The sequence below is a fragment of the Dipteris shenzhenensis genome, chromosome 18 (genome assembly GCF_047967505.1).
Source record: "Dipteris shenzhenensis isolate YYH24624 ecotype China chromosome 18, Dip_SZ_1.0, whole genome shotgun sequence".
Classification (NCBI taxonomy): domain Eukaryota; kingdom Viridiplantae; phylum Streptophyta; class Polypodiopsida; order Gleicheniales; family Dipteridaceae; genus Dipteris; species Dipteris shenzhenensis.
In genome coordinates this window covers 51,473,730-51,494,042 of record NC_141613.1, presented here as the reverse complement: position 1 = coordinate 51,494,042, position 20,313 = coordinate 51,473,730, and the positions used below count along the sequence as shown (strand labels likewise).

General features: G+C 41.1%; 1 protein-coding gene across 2 annotated transcripts in view; it reads left to right on the top strand.

Moving 5' to 3' along the window:
• Positions 1-15,739: 15,739 nt before the first annotated feature.
• The window catches only part of LOC147891392 (glycerophosphodiester phosphodiesterase GDPD6-like), a 78,463-nt gene continuing 73,889 nt past the window's right edge, over positions 15,740-20,313 (top strand). For both annotated transcript variants that reach the window (XM_087389554.1, XM_087389553.1), the window contains exons 1-3: positions 15,740-15,927; positions 16,049-16,209; positions 16,314-16,497. In XM_087389554.1, the coding sequence (XP_087245680.1) occupies positions 15,903-15,927; positions 16,049-16,209; positions 16,314-16,497 (370 nt within the window). In that variant the 5' untranslated portion in view covers positions 15,740-15,902. The remainder of the gene's footprint in view (positions 15,928-16,048; positions 16,210-16,313; positions 16,498-20,313) is intronic.

Below are 20,313 nucleotides of genomic sequence, written 5' to 3'. Positions count from 1 at the left end.
ATCTAAATCTGAGTGGGGGAGTTCAATTGCTTGATTTGACCCCAACAAGTTTCACTTTCTCCTCTAGTTCTTGAATTTAGCTCTTCGACTCATTGTTCTCCTTTTGCAAAAGGAGAATCTACTGATGGAGAAGAAGTATGAATATGTTTCTCCTAGTGCTAGGCAAAGGTGATGCTGATGTTTTGCAGCATAGGAAGGTTGCTTCTCTAGTGTTTAGTCGACTACTCATTGCAAAAAAATAAAAACAATCTAGAGGGACCTACCTTCTTGTAATGCATGTTGTGACCAAATAACATGGATTCTATCTTTGACCCAAAAGACAAATATGTATCTTATCATCTAAGGAACAAGATTTATTTATATTCACAATGATAGGGTAAATCTAAAAAGGTTATGGTTGTTTCTTTGTCATTGAAGAAACTAGTTAGGAGTAGTAGCTTGGCAAAGCTTCGAATTGAGGAAAAACAACAACCAATGAGGGACCCCACTAAAACAAAATTATTTTTAAAAAAGGCTCCAAGTTGTAACCTTGTTGTGACTTATATTGTAATTGTGAAAGAATAAAAACAAAATTGACCTAAGATACATAGGCTAAACATATCAAATTCCAACAAATATAGACACAAAGTTCCTCTTTGTTTCAGACCTTGAAGACTACTTAAGCAATCTACAAGGTTTTCCTTGTTTTGGGTTTTGCTCTTTCTTTGTATTCATATGAATATGATGAATGACATGGTGTTTTATATAAGATATCATGACATTTCATCATCTTTTTAGGCCAATTGAATTATTTTCTTGAATTTGTCAATTTTTTCAAATTATGAATTCAAGATTTTTAGCCTAGCACAAGTCATCTCAATCAATGGAGAATCACATAAATTTTTGGAACTAATTTTTAGATTCAATCCCTATACAAGCTTTGAAGCAAGTCATTAGGAAAAATCAAAGCTCATTTTGGGGCCTTTTAGCCCAAAAGAAAAATATCCCTCTAGCAATCAAACGAGGGCCAACCTTATATTGGAAAAAATCCAAAAAAAAGAAAGAAAGAAAGTGCATTAAATGAGGATACCTGAGCTACTTTATTATATCTGATGTAGATGCACAATTTGGTGTTTCCGACCTCATCAATGCATTTGGAGTGAACCAAAACCCTCGGAATAACTTTTGAAATGCCCAAAAAAGGCCAAAAAGGCTCGAAAAACCAATTGTGCAGAAGAAGGTGATTTGATAGGTTGGGTGACCACTACGTTTGAAACACTGAAAAGAGACAACCGGAGGCTTGAAAAAGGCCAAAATGGCATGGAAAGCCAACTGTGCAGAAGAATGCAATTTAACATGTTGGGTGACCGAAAAGTTCAAAAAGGCCGAGAAAACCAACTATGTAGAAGAATGCAATTTGATAGGTGTGGTCACCCAACCTGTCAAATCGTATTCTTCTACACAATTGGTTTCTCGAGCCTTTTTGGTCTTTTTCGAGCCTCTGTTGTTTGTTTTGAGTTTCAAAAGCCGTTTGGGGGGTTTTGACCCACATTTTACATGTCGATGAGGTCGAGAATACCAAAATCTACATCCTACATTAGATGTAATAAATTAGCTCAGGTATCCTCATTGAATGCAGGTCTTCCTAGAACACGTACTTTGTCAGTTTGTTTTTTGATATTATTCTTTTTTGAAGAAAAAAAGAGAGAGAAATATAGCAATTTCTCTCAGGGCCCCAAAATGAGTTCTGATTTTTCCTAATGCATGAATCTCCAAGATTAGCTTTTTCATTTTGGTTCTGTGTACAAAAGAAAGCACACTTGACTATTACAAGCAAAATGTTATACAATTCAAGTTGCATTCAATTCATAAAAGCATAACCATATAAAATCCTTCAAATTAGAGATTTGGCATGAAAATTTTTGTAGTCATGCAAGGGCTAAATTTGCATATCCTATAAATCACTCACCAACCACATATATCTAATAGGGCCTTTAGAACATGATATGTAAATTGAGCTCTTAAAGAATAATTACATTGTTTCTACTATCTCAAGGTATTGGGTCAACTTTTACATTGACTAACATTTCAATGAAAGTAATTACAATAGTTTTTAATTTTGCAAGCAAAACAAAAACAAATAAAATGATTTCAATGACACATAGAAAACTTAGCTAAGAGCATGGCCTTATGAGAAGCAAGAAAATCTAATCTAAGAACACACAAAAGTAACCCACAACCAAATTTATGCTAACCTAATCACCCAACCCTATGAGCATCTCTCTCTCTCTCTCTCTCTCTACCTATCTATCTATCTATCTACACACACACACACACACACACACACAATAATTTTGATCAGTAAATCTATCTCACACACACAGACACTTATTTCCTTACACACACACACACACACACACACATGTGCATGTGCATGTATGCACACACACACACACATGCGCACACGCACATGCGTGTGCACATGTGCACACACACATGCATGCACACGTGCACACACACACACACACATACACACACATAGGCATGCACACACACACACATGTACGCACATGCATGCATGCACGCACGCACGCACACATGTATGCTTCCCCAACTATGAGTTATTCTTTTATGTACCCCTTGTGAAATCTCCCCTTATGCTCTTTTTTTAACCACTCTTTTTTTAGCCACCCCAGACACCAAGCACACTAATCTTCCCATACCTCCACAAATCCTTCTCAACCCTTGCTCTGATTTGCTCCTTACTCCACTTGTGACTTAAAAATTTTTTAAATTATCTAAGAATCCATATGGTTGTCTATATTTCTAGGTAAAGCGATAAAAGTTGGGGAAAACAGGCATTACTTGTCTACCCAAATGTAACTATGTTGTTCTAACACCTAGTTTGTTTAGATGGTGGCAGATAAGTGGACCCAACCTCACCTGAGGATTCAACATCTTTTTTGAATATCATGTTTGTAAAACTTAATATTATTCAAAATTCTTAATTCTTGACGGAAGTTTTTGCAAACTCTAGTTGTCCCCCCTCAAAGAGCCTTATCTTCCTTCCTCATGGAGAACTCACCTTAGCTACTCACCACATGAATAATAAAAAAGGATTTATATCTTTGGAACTTAACAACCCCCTTCTTGATTATCTCTCATTAAAGAAACTACTTTCTGAGTTCTGTTTTGACCACAATTTAATAGTAGCAAGTGCTTTTCTAAACAAAACTTCCATCAGCTGGTCCTTTAAGGACAATTTGGGAGCAAGACTCGTGAAACCATGGCTGCTTTTCAGAGATGAAGGGAACATATCTTGTCATTGCCTTGAGCTCGACATGGCCCATTTTGTTAACAAAACCTGGAACCATGTAGTAACATTATAGACACTACCATAATTCAGAATGAACAGCTCCATAACGAGGTGCAGAAGGGTTTAAACCACATCCCAAGGGAAGAGATACAACTAGAGGGTACACTGAATACTCTAATGCAAGCATGGTATCAAATGCCAAACATGGTTAATAAACATGAAGGATATAGCCTCTACAAGTTAACCAAATCCTTTAAAGACTTCGCAAGAAATTTCCTGAAACATTTGATGGAATCTAAGACCCTGATAGGAAGGGACCCCTTAACCTTCTCTTACTCTTTTGAGGTGCAAAAGGAAATGGACAGAATTACATTTACGGTATTGATCACCTCCATGGACAAGTCAGCATCCACACCCACATTCATATGCATTGAGCTTGCCTTCTCCCTAGCATATGACAGACTATGCAGCCCAGACTTCGTTGAGCATGGGGACTCCCTTAGCTGACTGGACAAGGACATTCTATCCTTTTATATACGCCCACTCATTGAGAGACTTTCATTACCCTACCTAATGTGCACATACAAAGCACATAAAAGCTCTTTTAGGTGGATCACAAATGCCCATGCATGTGTCCTTCCTCCCTTTTTCCATTTTGGTACTTAGGGATTTGCTACCACTCTCATCGCCCACGTCCCACGTGTCCCATCTAGTCCAATGATCTATGGGATATGGTTTGCTATTTCTACCCATATTGCATGCTAATTGTTGCTTCTTGTCTGAAGCTAGGGCGTCATCTCATGCCAACTTTTCTTTCTTTTTATCTAAATTTTGTATGCATGAGGTGCTAGGTCCACTATTATTGGTATGTATCCGCTTATTTCAAGGGGCCCCCTTTTTTCTTTCAAGGTGGGTCTATATTGTTCATTATGTTAGATCCCTTTTGGGAGGCCAGTGTGTATGTGTGTGTGTGTGTGTATCCTACCAAGCCACATTCCCACAATGGTCCCTACCTCTTAGTCTATGCGAGGGCAGCTATCCACCCATCTTCATAGACTGGGTCTAGACCGTTGCCCCGCGTAGGGTTTATATTAGAGTATATGTTGAGGGGTATAAGGGGTGGGAGGTGCTTACTCATCCATCGAGCTATTGTCTGTACTTCCAAGGGGTTGTCAGGGAAGTCGCCTTTGAGGAATTCGAGTATCAGTGCCCCACTTCTTCCTCTATTGAACCCGTTCCCTTCGAATTTCTTCATTAGCTTCTCAATCTATATGAAGCCACTAAAGTTTCCACCATCAATGTAACGGTATTCAATTAGTCACTGTTTCTTGGGGTCTCCCAAAAGACATCAATAGGTGTCAAAATCCTCTTGGGGGGTGAAAAGAGGGTTCTCTAGTAAATATTCCTGAGTTGAGGATCATTGTATACTAAGTCTAAGTTGCCAGTATGTGTCTTGTTAACTTGACTCCAATCAAAAAGTCGAGATAAGTAGCCAGACTCACCTACGTCAACAATCAAGGTAACACAACGGTTAGAACCATTGCCTTACACTTGTAACTGCAAGCTTCATGGCCTGACCATAGTTGTTATCCTGGGCAATCCCTAAATTTCAAGCAAAAAAGGAGGAGTTTCAAGGAAATGCCTTAAAATAATTCAAGCAAAAGACAAGTTTAAGGGAAATGTTTAAGGCATTCTTCAAAACCATTGCCTATTTAAAGCAAGAGAGGAATAGTTCTTTTTTGTAGGTTGTAACTTGCATGTAGTCCCATCTCATAGTGGATCCACCTCAATAAATATCTATACAAAACTCACCCATTCCTTAATGTGTATTAAAGAATGCAAGTAGAAAGTATAGCCAATGTGGCTTCCATTTACTGTCTACATATGATGATAAGGTCAAATACTAACTCTCAGGGAGGGCTTCATCCACTGGAAAAGCATCCATCAAGTCTAATAATGAATCCCATGTAAGCCCTTGAAACTATAATCCATTATATATCCATAGGGGGGCCAATCCAATGCATAGAAATTCCACATACATCCACTTCTAGATTCTTCACAACTCCCAAGGTCTTTACCCTAGTGTTTTCAGCCAATTCTAGAATATGGACCATTTGAGAGGTGGGGGTTGGACTTTGTGGGACCACTCCCTCACTCATCTCAGGGCAAGCATTATTTATTGGTGGCCATAGATTATGCGACTCCATGGGCAGAGGCCAAGGCCAGTGAAATTGCTCATAGGGATAACACATATCCCTTGAATTGGATTCAATGTATTGTCTACCGTGTAGATGACATTTTTCTGACCTTCTAATGGTTTCATCTCTGTGAACCATTCTTGATGATTTTATCATGTGAGATGATGCACCGCTGTCGATATACCAAGGATCCTCTTCTCTTGGTCGACTTAATAGTTGAATCCTCTTTTGGATTGTAGTCAGTGTCTAGGTACACTGTCTAGGTACACTGTATCAATCTATTGCATTTCCTCATTTGCAAGAAACATATTCCCATGTTCATTTGCAAAATGTCTGTGACTAGAATGTCCACCACGATGATTTCCTTTGCCTTGGAAATTTCCTCGATTATTACTGGATTGACCACCTTGGTTGTACTACTTCTTGTGGCAATCTCTTTCATAGTGTCCAAACTTGTGAGATAGTAGTTGCACTGGATGTTTGACACGTTGGTAGATGCGTTCCCTCGTCCTTGGAATCTTCCTCAATTGGAATGATTTCCTCTTTGCTGATTTTGATGTTTCTGAAGATGATGCTGATACTAATTCTAACTTTGCTCTGATGATGACCACTTTTCTGGAATGATCTACCTCTGCCTTTGCCTCTACCTCTACTTCTGTTTGAAGCTGTGAATGGCTGATCATTAGCATGACCTTTGCGTGCTTGAATGGCTTGCGTCCTAAGTTCTTCACCAAGTAGGACTGATTGAAGTTCTTCCAGTGTCGGAATTTGCCATTGGATGGTAACACTCTAGACTAGATTCTCGTATCCCTCTCCTAGTCCATTTAAGATTACTTGAAACATTTTTGTGGGCTTCATAGTCTCTCCTACTGCTGCGAGTTGATTGTTGGTCTTTGATCTGAAGTACATAAGTATGACTGGTTTTGCTGTTGAGAGTTATGGTGCCATGAGCACATGTAGAGCAAAGGTATGAGCAAAGGGCAAGCTGCCACATGGCATGGAGGACATATCCCACATGTGAGCAAGCATATGGATGTAAGTACCCTCACCTATAAAAGGGAGGTTCATTTGAAGTAATATAAATCAAGCACTTTGCACTATCTCAAGATTCTCTTTATGAGTCCAAGCTAATCTATCTTGGAACCTAATTGACTTGAGGTACATGTCATGAGCACTCTCTTCATCATGTCTCCACATAGGTTGCATCCTCCTTAGATTAGTGTTGTATTAGGATGTTGTCTCAGTGACTAGCAGAGCTTGATCCCTCGATTTGATATGGTATCAGAGCATAGGTTTAGTGCTCCTAGTTTAGCTCATTAGTACACTAGGATTGCTCCCATTCCTAGATTAGTTTTAGAATGTAAGATTAGTTTTAGATCTCGAGAGTTCTTCATTTAGAGAGTTGAGTTCATTGTGAGCGTGAGTGTTTCTTGCTGAGAGAGGAATTTCCATCCATTCATGAGTTAAGTGCCCTTTCTTCTTCTTCTTCTTAGATGAGGAAATTTCCATTGTTAAGGGAAAGAGAGCTTTGGAGAGAGATCTAGTCCATTGGTTTCGTGAAAAAAGAAAGAGCCACCATAGCACTCTCACAACGGCCGACTAGCAATGACTAAGCAAGCTGACACAGCGGCTTCCACTCCATCGCATTGACCAATACAATAGTCTACAGCAAGCAACGCTCTTGCACTCAATGACTAGATGGTTGGGGTAAGGCTCTATGGAGAGAGCATCGATTGACTGCAAGTGAGCACCTCCATAGCTCGTCAAATGGGATGACGCTCACAGGCAGGACCGGGGACTCCTGCGACTTCTCCAGGAGCCAAGTCTGTAGACAAGGTAGCATAGCTGTGGTGGAGCTTAAAGTCCACACTCAATCGGCTTCTACAAGTAGCTAGCCAGCCAACGAGCTCTCTCAACATGTCATAGCTAGTGCAGTCGATCGGCCAACGGCTCCACAACATACTTTGATGCTCCAAGACGCTCCAATGAGACCCAGCAGCCCGTCGACTCTCTCAGGCCAACACTAAACGTCTCCAACTTGCAGCAGCAAACAAATCCACCGAGCTCCTACCAGCAACCATGGCCTCAGCTCTTCTGCAGCCCACAAGCTTCCAGACTCGACTCCATCAGTAGCCAGCTCCTAAACTATGCAACTCTAAGTCTCACATGCAGGCCTGACCCTGTACAAACAACTACAGCCAAGCGCCCAGCAAGGCCACCGCTGTCAACGAAGGCTCCTTACATAGTCACCGACACACCTGTCTCTCAGCTCACCTCTAAGGTCCTCTACACAGCTCATCCAACCGGGAGCTTTAGCATTAGCGTTGGCAGCTTAGAGCCTTAGCTGCTGGATTGATGCAATTTGCAAGCGATCATAGCAAAATGATGACCAACGAGAGACACAAAGTGCCATCTCTGTCGATGCGCCATCGTAATCTGATCGCCTCTTTACAGGCCTTGTTCTCTTCCAATGTTCAACCTTAGGACAAATGGCAGCTCCATGGAAGAGGCACGTGGCAGGACAATATCGTGGTTAATGCTAGGTTTAGTTTAATGATGTTTGTCAAAGTTTTGCCACGTGGTAGATAAGACTTAATCACGGTCTGGTTAACTTAACCCACCATTGTTAGAGTTAGGGTTGGTTAACTGCCACATAACATGCACAGTCAGTAGTGCAACCTAAGCACAGAGTCCCTTGCTAAGCACACTATGGAATTCACTATGTGAATCCCTGTGCCACATCATCAAAGGCCCTCTTCTTCACAAAAACTTTGAGAAGGCGTAACTTGCAATCCAGGAGGAATTTGGACATGCTCCAAAAGGGAAAAGTGATCGTCTTTTCAAGCTCTACATGTTTGTCAAGTCAGAATCATTGTATGCAATTAGACACTACCATTGAAGCAAAAATGCTCATGGTAAGACCTTTGCAACAAATGGAAAAGTGACGCATGAATGCAAAAAGCATGCCAACAGCACAAGTGCATGAGATGACCATAGCATAGAGCATGGCATCCACACATAAAGCATCAAGGCACATGGAAGAACAAAGCATCATGCATCAAGCTACACCAAGCGAAGAAGACAACGACATCGTCATTAAGCCATGAGCCAAAAGGTGACATCAATGGAATGTATTGAGAAACCAAAACCTTGCCAACCTTGCTGATATTTTGTAAATCAAGCCTGACCACCTAAGAGTAGCTATGAAAGCACCCAGGGGAGGTGTTGACATGTAAAAACCACACTTGACTACCTTAAGTAGCAATGCATGCACTAAGGGGAGGTGATGGAATGTAACTCACATCTGACCACCTTGCAGTAGCCAAAGGATCATGGCACCAAGGGGAGGTGTTGAGAGTTGTGGTGCCATGAGCACATGTAGAGCGAAGGTATGAGCAAAGGGCAAGCTACCACATGGCATGGAGGACATATCCCACATGTGAGCAAGCATATGGATGTAAGTACCCTCACCTATAAAAGGGAGGTTCATTTGAAGTAATATAAATCAAGCACTTTGCACTATCTCAAGATTCTATTTATGAGTCCAAGCTAATCTATCTTGGAACCTAATTGACTTGAGGTACATGTCATGAGCACTCTCTTCATCATGTCGCCACATAGGTTACATCCTCCTTAGATTAGTGTTGTATTAGGATGTTGTCTCAGTGACTAGGAGAGCTTGATCCCCCAATTTGACATTTTCTGCTATTGTAAAAACTCTGGTTGATTTGGTTTCTAAGTATGAGAATCTTGGAAGCGTTCTTGGACTATAGAGAGCTGTGAACATATTACATGCTTCTTTCGATGTCTTGACTGTGTTGAACTGTCCTAGCATGACATCTTGCACATTCTGCTTGATCAGATGATATGCCTACTTGTCTTTCTTATCCCATTTTGAAAATGTAGAATACATACAAACCCATTTAGGGTTAGGGTTATGGCATCTAACCCTTTCCTTTATAGCACTCTATTTGGTTAGTGCTATGCACATATGATCACGTGATGGTGCTATGCACACATGATCACATAATGTTGAGTGTGAACTCTCAACTGTGTGTGTGTGTGTGTGTGTGTGTGTGTGTGTGTGTGTGAGAGAGAGAGAGAGAGAGAGAGAGAGAGAGAGAGACTAATCTACAAGAGATCTCATGGGTCTATGAGACAAAGTACAAGACCAAAAAGTGACTTACTACAATTGGATAACCAAAGAATCAGGGGAGTGCCCAAAGGTTAGCTCCGCTTGAGTTATTGGGTGAAGACAATCCAATAAGATGGGAAGAAGGCCTATAATGCCATCGACAAAGTGACACCATGCCAAATGGCCCAAGCCTCAACCTCAATATCCCTCCTCAGATCACCAACTTGAAGAAGGACACGATCTAGAATCACCAACCCAAAGGTTAGCACCAAAAAGACCATGGCTAGTGGTTCTGGACAATGATACTGATGAGCAAATAAATGCAACATGCCAAGAAGATATGGCACAGAACCAAAGGATCCTAGAGGCAGGAGAAATTGAGGCAGAGCAATTGACTATGTAGGATGTAGGTGCAGAACACCTTGATGACCACACCAACAAAGAGCTAGCAACATATAAAACAATATAGCTTGTATGGCCACGAGTCTTAAAGTTCACCATGTCACCTGATGATTACAACTTCTTGTAGTCAAAGGGACTAGGTAGTCTTTTTGAGAAGCTAAAATCCTTCTTACCAACACCTGCTATGACAGAATACAGTTGTCAATTCATAACATCATATAAAAGCAGAGAGTTGGAGAAAGATAAATATGGCACAATAACATATAAAGAAAAGCCCTTACAAATCTACCTCAGTAGATCCACTATGCAAGAGGCTTTCTCATTTCTAGAGGCACAATATGAATATCCAAAGAAACATTTGGATGCAATATTCTTTGAAATTTAGGATTTATTCCCACCTAATACAAAGTCACAAAGCGGGGGAATGCACCATGATATGTTTCTAGATCCCATATGCAAAGAGGCAGCTAAGTATTTGGATGAAATTTTCAATCATATAGGAGAGAAAAAATTATATGTCAATAAAAACTCTTACACTTCTTGGTAGAGCAAAACTACAAGATTAGGCTTAGCACATATCCTTGTTGCTGCTAACCAATTATGTATCTGCTACACATAATGGCAAAAGCTACATTGCCCATCTATTGGCCATAATAATTGTGTTTGTAATAGAGCAAGAGGAAGACTCTACACCCCTTTCAACACAAGGTATAAAACACTTTGAAACATTGATATTATCGCTAGAATGGGAATTAGACCCTCCACCTACTCTCAATGTAGATAACATGGATGGGCAACAATCCGAATAGATTCCAGAGAATGACAATATGGAACTCTGCCAAAGAATACTGCAACTCAGTTCAGTCTTGCTCCCGCAACAGAAGGACTAGAGTGTGGAAATCCAAGAGGATATGATGCCACATAATGACTTTGCAAGAGAGCGAAATAGCATGCCTCTACAAGAATCACAACTCACCAATGTTGATGACTCCATGACTCTAGAGTCACAACCCACAAATGTCTCTAGTGGCACCATACAACAGACTCCTGTTCAAGAAATAGATCAAAATTCCATATGGGCACATGGGAGTCAACTGTATGTCGAATATAAGCAAGGCCATAGCACATTCCAAATCATACTACATCACAGCCAACATTTACAATAATGGTCTCAATTATTTGCTACGACGGCGTCAAATGAGCAGGAAAGATAAATGGAAAGACAGATGTTCCCATCACTCCAAAACAAGTTGCAAAGTGCCGAGATTGAAATTATTAAGCTCAACGAAAGCATGGCAGAACAAATGTAGCAATAGCCCCTTGCACAAAATGCTCTAGTAGAAAGTAGAAAGGATGTCGTACAAGCCATGGTTTCTCTCCAAGAAAAACACCTACAACTATCTGATGCCTTAAACTAAAAGGAAAAGGTCGAGTTATCCCTCTCCCAAATGCAAGCCACTTGTGATGATATCAAGAAGGAAATGGTGCACTTAAATGAAAGATTACTACTTAAAGAGAATCAACTCCATGCCACATTAGACACAACCAATGAGTTGCAGAACGGTCTCAAAGAAGGTAAACATCAAATTCAAGTAGCACTAGAGAAGGAATGCATGGCATCAAGAGAGATACTTGTGCACACCAAAGTAGAACTGGATCCTCAAGAGCAAGAGATACTCCAACTCTGTGTGCTTAATGATCAATTTCTAGGGCATCTAAAGCAGCTCAACAATTCAATAGTTTAAAGCTTGCATACACCTCCACATTGGGTAAGTATAAAGACAAGTGCATGGAGTGGCAAAATCAAAAGGTAATAATTTCCAAGTTGGAAATTCAACTACTAGGTCAAGTCGATGACAATGATGCGAAGGGGTCAACACAAGATCTTTTGCTACAAGGCATCACTACATTTATACCAAGAGCTTATTGCAGTCCTCCAGCAAGAGGATCACCTTGAAGGAAGAATATGCATACTCTGGAAAGACTTACAAATCAAAATGTTACATGCAGTATTCGGTCTTGATTGGGCCAGACCAGTAATCACAAAGACTCTCCGAGATCTATGCCACCATATGGATGAAGACGAGAAGAACGTGTTCTATCTCTCAAGGCATGCAAATCTCATACAGTTAAGGGCTAATGCAATACTACTATATGAATGCTTGATGGAAAGCCTCCCTCTTCGAGTAGTAGCCAGACTCCTACCCTTCCTGCAACAATCACCAACAACTTCCATGGGATATAACTCCCGAAAAAATCCAACATTAAAGCTATCAATGCCTACCAAAAGTGACAAGGATCTGCCAGAGGAATATGTGGTCTACCTTCAATCTAATCTCCCCTATCTTGCCACTCTCTATTATGATCTACTCATATCCCTACTTCTACCTTCTCAAATTCACTACTTGCTTTGACCTCAAGCTTTTCTCCTATAACCTCTTTCTCTCCCCCAAGACCACATATTCCTCCAATGTCCCTTGAGTTTTCAATGGAAGACACCATTAATGATTCCATCAATGAGCTTCAAGAATTGGATAATTCAATTTGCACACCCACACAGGAGTTGCAACAAGATATAGATAGGATTCCCATGCTCAGTAATCCCATTGGTGATTTTTGAAGACAATACCCAAACATGCAGTCAAGAGGAGGATGGGACCTCTCTAGAATTTCAATGAGTATCTGCCAAGCACAAATCACTCTAGACATTAGCATGAAATTGGAGCCACAGCTTGCTTGGCATAGACCAAAGCTGCTCACTGAAAAGTACCTCCTTGATTACATACAGGCTCCATTTTCCTTTTGCACGCATCCCACATTTGATGCGGTACCCCATCGCTACTAGTGGAATGCCAATCATCGTGATCCAGATAATGCAGATGCCCCTCGCAATTGGCCGTTAATCAATAGAAACTCTAAAATCTAATGGACAAGCCAAGAAACACTCATCAGAGCCTTGGAAAAACAAGCATCAATTATGCAACGCAGTTATAACAAAACACTCAAGGAAAGTGCATAATACAGTGAAGCCTTAGCAATCATCCTGGAGGTGTCCCTCACAATGATGACCATTTGCCCAACCTCAGCTTCATTCCAAATCAACAGATAGATTCTAAAACAACAAGTCGCCTCTTTCAAAGAGCCATATCTCTTCAAGGGTGTTATGTGTGTTTGTTTGAAGAAATGGTTGACATCGGCTTCTTAAAAATTGAGTAAGCAATCTATGGTGTTTGTGGATTACAAGGAAAAGATTGACAACAAGCTCGCTCCATCTATCACCGCCGCCGCCATCTTTACCATACTCATTGGGTAAAGACAACTGCAGCACAACATCGTTTGTAGACTGAATTATAACCCGAGGATGGGTAATCAAATCAGTCCAAGGGAGTTGTTAACCGTGTGGCAACAAGGGCTAGAAGTGCAGTCTAGGACAACAACTATGAGAGCATTGTGAGTGTAGAGTAGTGACAAAGCTCCGCTTGCAATATCTTGAGCCTAAAAGATGGTAAGATGCAAATTTTGTTTTAGCATGGATTAGCCAACATGATGATTATTTCCACAGTGAAAGGTTTCCTGAAAAAGACAAAATTAAATGTGCTATTAATCATCTTGTTGACAATGTGGAATTATGGTGGAATGTAGTCAAAAACAGTAAAAGACTACCAACTACTTGGAAGGAATTGAAGAAAAGATTGAAGAAAGACTTTCTTCCGACACAATTCAAGTCAAAATTCCGTCAACAATGGGATAGTTTGCATCAATTAGAAAAAGAGACTATTACTTTGTATATTGAGAGTTTTTGGTAAACTCTCATTCAACTTCAAACCATAGATAGGATTTCTGAGAAAGAACAAAAGAGGAAATTTGTATCTAGTCTTAGGGCTAAAATAAAAGCCAAGATCAACGTTTAATCCTCATTCCTTGAGTTCAGCTATATAACTTGCTACAAATTGTGAAAGAAAGAATAGGATACCTAAGGATGAAGAAAAGAATAAACCTTTTGTTCCTTTTCAAAAGAGGGACAAGAAGTTTAAGTTCAAACTGTATTCCCATTTTATGCCATCGACCACATCTTCGAAGGATCACAACAAATCAAAAGAAGAAAAGAAGACCGATTTGAAGAAGGGAACTTGTTTCAACTGTCACAAAGAGGGACATTATGCAAATAATTATCTAGAAAAGAAGAAGGCACCAACCGCAAAGATTAACGTAATTGACGAAGTCAAGCAAGAGGGTAACACTTGTGATTCAAGTAAATTAGGTAAGTTTTCTCCTTATGCTTTGTTAAAAATGAAAGGAAAAATAAATAAGAAAGAAAATAGCTAATATAACATCCTTTGTGATCTATGCTCTTAGTTTCTCGTTTAAAGATATGAATGTATGCGAGCTAAATGTAATAATTGTATTAATGTGCAAAATTAACATTTTTGAATGCCCAATGTAGGGTGATAGAGGATACAAATCCTTTTTGAACCAATGCTCAAAATCTCACTAACACAAGCAATTCTTAGTTCTAGTCTTAAAAACATGTTAAAAAGATACATATAGTACAAGTCTTAAATAATATACAACGTAGGCTTCAAAAAATCACCCCCTTTACTAATGAATGGAGTCACCAAAAGGTTATCTTCATATTTCATGAACCATTTGAAACGAAAGCACAATATGAAAGTTCTACGCTACAACAAATACCTAGGAGAAGAAAAATTACACAATAAAGTCTCAACTATTTGCATATAAAAAGTGATCTCAAATGCTCTTGAGTCTCATCTATCTACATACAAAAAAGGTGCTCTCAAACAACATCATCTATCTCAACTGTTTGCATATAAAAAGTGATCTCAAATGTGCTTGAGTCTCATCTATATACAAAAAGTGCTCTCAAACAACATCAAACTTAAAACAACATCGATTCCGTAGTGCAAGGGCAAGCACAAAGCAAGATTGAATGTATGTTTTCACATCACAGATTACTTTTCTAGTTGCAATCGACAATGGGTAGCAATATATTGCACGAATGTGTCCTTACACATCTCATGTTCACACTCAGAGTCAGTGCACACGAAGCCACTTATGCAAGGTTGGTGCGGCATTTTAAAGGCTTGCACATATTTCAAGGTAAAATTGAAGCGCTAGTGTGAAGATTGGCACCTCCATTCTAGAGGATGCCATTCCTAGCACTAGAGCGCCATTTTTTTTCCATCCAATGGAAAGCTGGTGTTGCTAGATTGAACTGCCTTCAATGCTCCTCAATAGTATTGATTTTTATGGACAAGCCAATCAAAGATGCCCAATTCTTTATGCACAGCTCCTTGCAAAGCAACCAAAGATGTCCTACACTCCTGTGGGAAATGCTTCATGCTCTCTGAGTATTTGGGTGTGTGAATGAAATGGAGTCCTCAAACTAATGGCGCATTTCTAGTGGGTGTGCAATAAGCCTCACACTCAAGCATATACAATAATTATAATCATCAACCTACAAGGGTGAGGGAGCTTGATAGAGTTGGCTACTTAACCAAGTACATGTACAAGATGAATGAAGCTCCTAATTGTTAAGCAAAAGATTGGAGCATTAAGCATGTTAATTTAACTTGGCATTTGAGCAATGAGAGCACGGCAGCATGTCCCTTTCATCATCCAAGTAAAGGCTTTGACTAATATGGGACGTTTACTTGCAACGTCGTTTTGTTGGCACTGTGATGGCCGGACGCTTCGACACAATCAACCTCCTTCACAAACGTGACGGAACTCTGAGCAACATATTCACGCCGGTTAGTATATTCTCCCTCGGGATCCGCGCATCCCATCACCTGCTTCTCTCTTAAATTGCCTGCCCGGATTCAAGCTCGGCATTCAGTGCACTCTCTCCCATATGGGTACCTTCGTTTCGGCCCAGCGTAAGTTCTACGTAGCCTTGAGCTGACGGTTTGCTTTCTTCCGATTCCTTTCAATCATCCATTATGCGTCATTTGGGCACCTTCAGCTGATGCCGTCCGCTGATAAACTGTTATCATGCAGTTCTGCTGCTCCTCTTGGCGTGCTGCATTTCGAGCTACTGCTATGCAAGGCCGCTTCATCCTCACGTACGACGCCAACCTATACAAACCGTGCGTCCCTACAATATCGCTCATCGGGGCTCCAATGGCGAATTACCTGAAGAGACAGCTCCAGCCTACTTGGTACGTCTGTCAATCTGCGATGGTAGCCTTCAAGTATCTTTTGTGCAATTTATTCTGCTGTTCTCGATTTGGCATTCAGGAGAACATATGTTTGACAATTGCAGCGAGCCATACAGGAGGGTGCAGACTTCATAGAAACAGATATCCTCTCAACCAAAGACGGGGTGTTGATATGCTTTCATGATGTCACACTTAATGCCACCACCAACATTGCAGATCATGCAGAGTTTGCTGGTCGAATCGCCACCTATGAAGTGCAGGGAAGCAATGTCACCGGCTGGTTTTCTGGTAGGTGGAGATGGTCTTAGCAAGCGGGCCTTTAATTTCAGTGTCCTGGGACCGTTACAGCTTAATGAATTGTAGTGTCAAAGAGCTTTAGACTGTAAGCCCCAATATGTTGAACAAATGAAGCTGCACGTGTGCGTGCGTCTATGTAAAGAGTTATAAACCAAAAGATAGAGTATAGAGACAAAGCATTGAGCTTTAAGAAATCACAGGGTAGTTCAAAAGCCACAAGCGAATCAGCCTTTTCTGATACTTGGAGCTAAATTGACACTCTAGGCTAACGGATTTATGAAATGTATTCTTTGTGTCATCTAAACTCACTTCCACATTCTCAAGCAGCTTTTTGTATTGACTTTCTAGCAGACTTGCTGTCATTTTCTGCAAAAGTCTTTCAGAGTGAGTATAGAGAGCTTGCTTCGTACTCGCTGTAGATGTCCACACAGTTTATGAAGATCAGTATTGAAATGCTTTCTAATGGCTTCAGCTCATGGACAGTGAGTGATCAAGGATGCATCCGTTTTCAAAACAAAGGATTCTTTGCAATGCTCTTAGATGATCGAGAGCTCCATGGTTCAAAAGAGATAAGTTCGTGATAGCTTGTAAGGTAGGCCATGCCAAAACAAGAAGTAAGAAGAGGTTTGAAGACCAGGTAGACTTATTATTGTGGGCATGGCAGCTATATTGTATCTTTTCTCACACTTGGACATATGCTTGGCCCTAGGTAAGTCCTCCTGACTACTGACATGATGGGGCATGTAACTTGCTCTTGCCTGGAAGTGGTCTTATCATCATTTGCGTCTCCATCGAACATCTTCACTCTAGCCTTCTGAACCAACATAGCCCCATCCCTTCAAAGGCGAGCGGAATCGGTCTCCCCGTGGTCATCATGCTGGTAACAAATGTCATGTGGCTCTTCACAAGCATGTTCAGTAGGATCATTGCTATTGCTTGCATGTCCACCTTTGCATTCCTGATCATCTTCATGGCGTGAACATGTGCTACGGATCCTCCAAAGTACTGACATCAGGTGGCACTTTTGGTAGCCAGGCCCTTGAAAAGTACTCTAAACTGATTTCCCTACTGACAGGATGGCATCTAACTTGCCCTTTCCTGAAGCGACTAGGCCCTTGTCGATGATCTGCATCTTCATTGAACATCTTCACCCTACCTCTTTTTGCATCAATGTGGCCCCCATCCCTTCAAAGGTGAGTAGCTGTGATCTCCCCATGGTTGTCACACTGGTAACACACGTCATGAAGTCTTCAGCCACATGTAAGAGCATTGCCATTGCTTGCATGTCCACCGTCTGATCAACTGCTCCCAATTGATCCCTGACCACCTTCACTTTTGTGACGCAATCATCCGCCTCTTCCATTCTCATGGCAAACAACTGATGTTGGAGGCTCAGGATCCTTGTAGACTTATTTGTTTCGTATATGTCCTTCAGTATGGTCCAGGTTTTGAAGGCCGTCTCCGTAAGCTGGATATGGGGATCATCAAGTGCACTTTAATTTCAGACTCTCAATAATAGTGGAGAAAGCCTTGACATCCTTGTCCTCCCACTCTTCAACCTATACTGGGTCTACAGATGCTACCGTCTGGCCCATGGCATCAACTATCACGTTGGGCATCAGCTGTGGTCACCTTCCATATCTTCCTTCTCATTAGGTGGCTCCGTACCTTCCAATCCAGGGTGGGTAATTTGTATTGTCTATTTTGGCCAGACCCAAAGGAGGGAATAGGCAATTGGGAAATGATAGATCTGAAGAAACTGGATGACAATCTGCAATACATAGCACCTTGCATCTTGACAAAGGCGTACTTGCACTGATACTGGTGTCTCCTTTCACGCAAAGGGGTTCCTTCCGTCAATATTGGAGTATATCCTTTGGGCTATAATACCATGTTAGAAATATTAGGGCATCACTAGTCTGCAGTGGAATATTGTTCTCACTGAGTCTGCCATCTCACTCAGAATTGTGCACACAAGCTTAGAAAGTATACAGCAGAGTAGGCATCGCAATGGATTCCTTACCATGCTCCACAATGCGTGGACAAGGGCTGATCAAGCACTGTCCCAGCTGAAACCCACATAGGCAACCTTCAGCTGACCTACCTACAGCTAAAGGCTGGAACTAAAGCTGCGTGCTCCAAGTGGACACGGGCTTGAGACTGTTTTTTGTGTGTTGAACATCTGAGAAAGTGTTTGCTCGTGCGGTGTAATTGGTATGTTGAAGGTGGTATCAGAGCCAGTTTTGACATCTGAGTGGCTTTGGGTAATAGAGCTTTGAGCAAGCACAAGCTTGCACATCAGTTTGTGAGTTGTGGTTTTGGGTAGTAGAGCTTTGAGCAAGCACAAGCTTGCGTATCAGTTTTGTGAGTAGTTAAAAAGGTTTGGTGACGCCTGGGGGCAGCTCAGAGGCAAGATAAGTCAAAGGAAAGCTGTCTTTGGCTTGGGCGAGTAGCAAGAGGATTGCTATGGTCTGGGCGACCTCAGTTAGAGCCATAAAAGTTCAATTGACAGCAGGTCAGCCAAAGAATTGACTAGCAACTTCACCACAAGGTCAAGTGATAGAAACTTGGAGTGACAAGATGGAAAGGATGGTAGTGCCTTGGTTGTGCGAAGTAAGGAGTGTTCTAATTTGTAATTCGGGTGATTAATGCCATTGAGGATTGTTTTTCTTCTCTCAACAATTCTCTCATCTGGACGGGACAAAAGCTAGAGCATTGAAGATGGTCGTAGTACTGGTTTTCCTTATTCACTGACATGAACAAACATCATCATGTATTTAATATTTTCCACAGGAAGCTGGCATCGTTGGACAGGGAGCATTGGAGAAATGTTAGGGGCTTATGTAATGGAGAGGAAAAAGAGTGTTACCCTTATGCTGTGCAAAATTCACCAGGAAATAGAGGGAAAATATAGGGGAAACAGATGGGGCCAAAGGTAAGTAGCACTCTATATTCTAGACCTCAGGATGTTATTCCCCTACCTTTGAGGATCATTGATGTGGCACTTCTCTAGAGCTTTCTCTCATCTTCCCTTTTATAGTGTATCATACATGAGGGTGGTGCGTTGCCCTATGAGATTTAGATGCTCATCTGGGAGAGACTAAAATGAAATCGTTTAGTCTTCACAAGCAAGTGTAGCCTTGAATGAAGAGATTTTGGACTACTTTTTGATTAGCCATCTCCTTTAGTGCTAGCCTTCATCATGGCTGAGTCTGCCCTTCACCTCTGGAGTGCCGACAGAAACTTAGCCAAAGACTTTGTGTAAATGGATGCTCAATTTAGCGTGGGTGTGTGGATTCGTATGTGTGAGAGCATATGTTTATACTATGGTCCACACCCACTGTTGGGTGCTGATGATGTCAGTGGGGAGCTAGTCCCTGCTATGCGTGATGGAGTTTATGGTTTTCAACCTTATGAGTGACTATCATGAGATTGAAACTGCACTATGTTGTGTTTTTTCAAGGATGAGTTTGGGCATCTTCTTGGATTCATCCAGATATATCATACACGAGGGGAAGAACTTCAGAAATGTTCTTCTGAGGGGAACATATCCAAATAAACCATCCCTGTTTCCCCAGGTTTCCCTCCAGGACATAAGTCCATTAGTTGGTTTGCATAATAGCATTAAAGGCGGCGACGTTTCAGTTAATGGGTTGTTTGCAGCATGTTTGTATACGAATATAAGGAGCTCTTGTAAATGGTGCGAGAATCATCCTGGCATGTACAATACCACAAACCCAAATGCATGTTGGTTGCAACAGTAGTTTGTGTGTCAAGGGTCGTTCATGTTACAACAGGAAGCTAAGT